The 987-nt window shown below is 45.6% G+C and overlaps 1 protein-coding gene across 1 annotated transcript; it reads right to left on the bottom strand.

The window, feature by feature from the left end:
* Positions 1 to 18: 18 nt before the first annotated feature.
* Positions 19 to 795, bottom strand: LOC105001029 (XK-related protein 2-like). The gene is made up of 2 exons (XM_010857151.1): positions 374 to 795; positions 19 to 242 (listed from the first exon to the last, which is right to left on the bottom strand). Exons 1-2 carry the CDS (start codon positions 738 to 740, stop codon positions 100 to 102), a joined length of 510 nt encoding a protein of 169 aa, XP_010855453.1. The 5' UTR covers positions 741 to 795; the 3' UTR covers positions 19 to 99.
* Between the last annotated feature and the right edge of the window lie 192 nt (positions 796 to 987).

The following is a 987-nucleotide window of genomic DNA, read 5'->3' as shown; positions in this document are numbered from 1 at the left end:
AGTTGGTCTTGGCATCCCCCAACCCATCCCCAAATATCTGAAAGATAGAATCAGACAATGCTTTGCCTTGCTTCAGCATCAGCAGATGGCTCTGAGTTCTCAACCGTACCCCGAGGGTGTCGATGGGAGCATACACAGTGGAGGTAGTCCACCACATTGTGGGTGAAGAGTGAGCGCAACGGATGCAGGTACTGGAAGAACAGGAGCATGAAGCCAATGGAAATCAGATAAGCAATAATGAGCTGCAAGGCAATCAAGGACTGACAGTAATTCAGTAACACTTTCACTCCAAAGAACTTAAAAACCAAGACCATGATCACATTCTCTATCAATCTCACACTATAGTGCAGGCCCATGTGTCCCCAGTTCTGACCTTTCTCAACAAGGTCCCTATCTGCTAACTTCAACTGCAAAGCTGACCAGCAAGAGAAGTTGATGCCAGCGTAGAGGACAGTAATGGAAATCAACACCACCAGGGTGCCCACTCGGCTGAAATTTTTCTCAATATTATTGGGCATCTGGGCACCACTCCTCCAGAACTTCACCCAAGGCTCAAAGAGGATGATCAGGAAGTTCAGCAGTAAGAAGGGCACAGCTTTCAACTTCAAGGTGGCTGAAAAGAGCACGAGAATCACGAGGCGGGAGGTGATCTCCAATGTCCGCCAAATGGTGATGCACAGGACTTCTAGTGGCCCAAGGCGAATCTTGTATTCATCATACTTGATCTGGATAGCCAACATGTTGCAGAGGGTAGCCCCATAGGTGACAGATATCAGGGAAAAGACTATGAGCACCACTGTAAGAAAGAAGAAAAGAAACAGAAAAAATAGGCAGTCAATGTTGATGAACTTTGTACTCTGACCCAGAGATCCAGAGAGACGATAGGCAAGATTTGAGGGCTTAAGAGAAAACCTATGAATGAACACAGCTGTGTAAACCAGGAACATTCACAGAAAAAAATGGAAACAAACTAATTATTTTTGTGTG

This window comes from Bison bison, unplaced genomic scaffold, assembly GCF_000754665.1.
Source record: "Bison bison bison isolate TAMUID 2011002044 unplaced genomic scaffold, Bison_UMD1.0 scf7180017854662, whole genome shotgun sequence".
In the NCBI taxonomy this organism is placed as follows: Eukaryota; Metazoa; Chordata; class Mammalia; order Artiodactyla; family Bovidae; genus Bison; species Bison bison.
The sequence above is the reverse complement of the archived record's forward strand: the minus strand, read 5'-3'. Positions and strand labels throughout refer to the sequence as shown.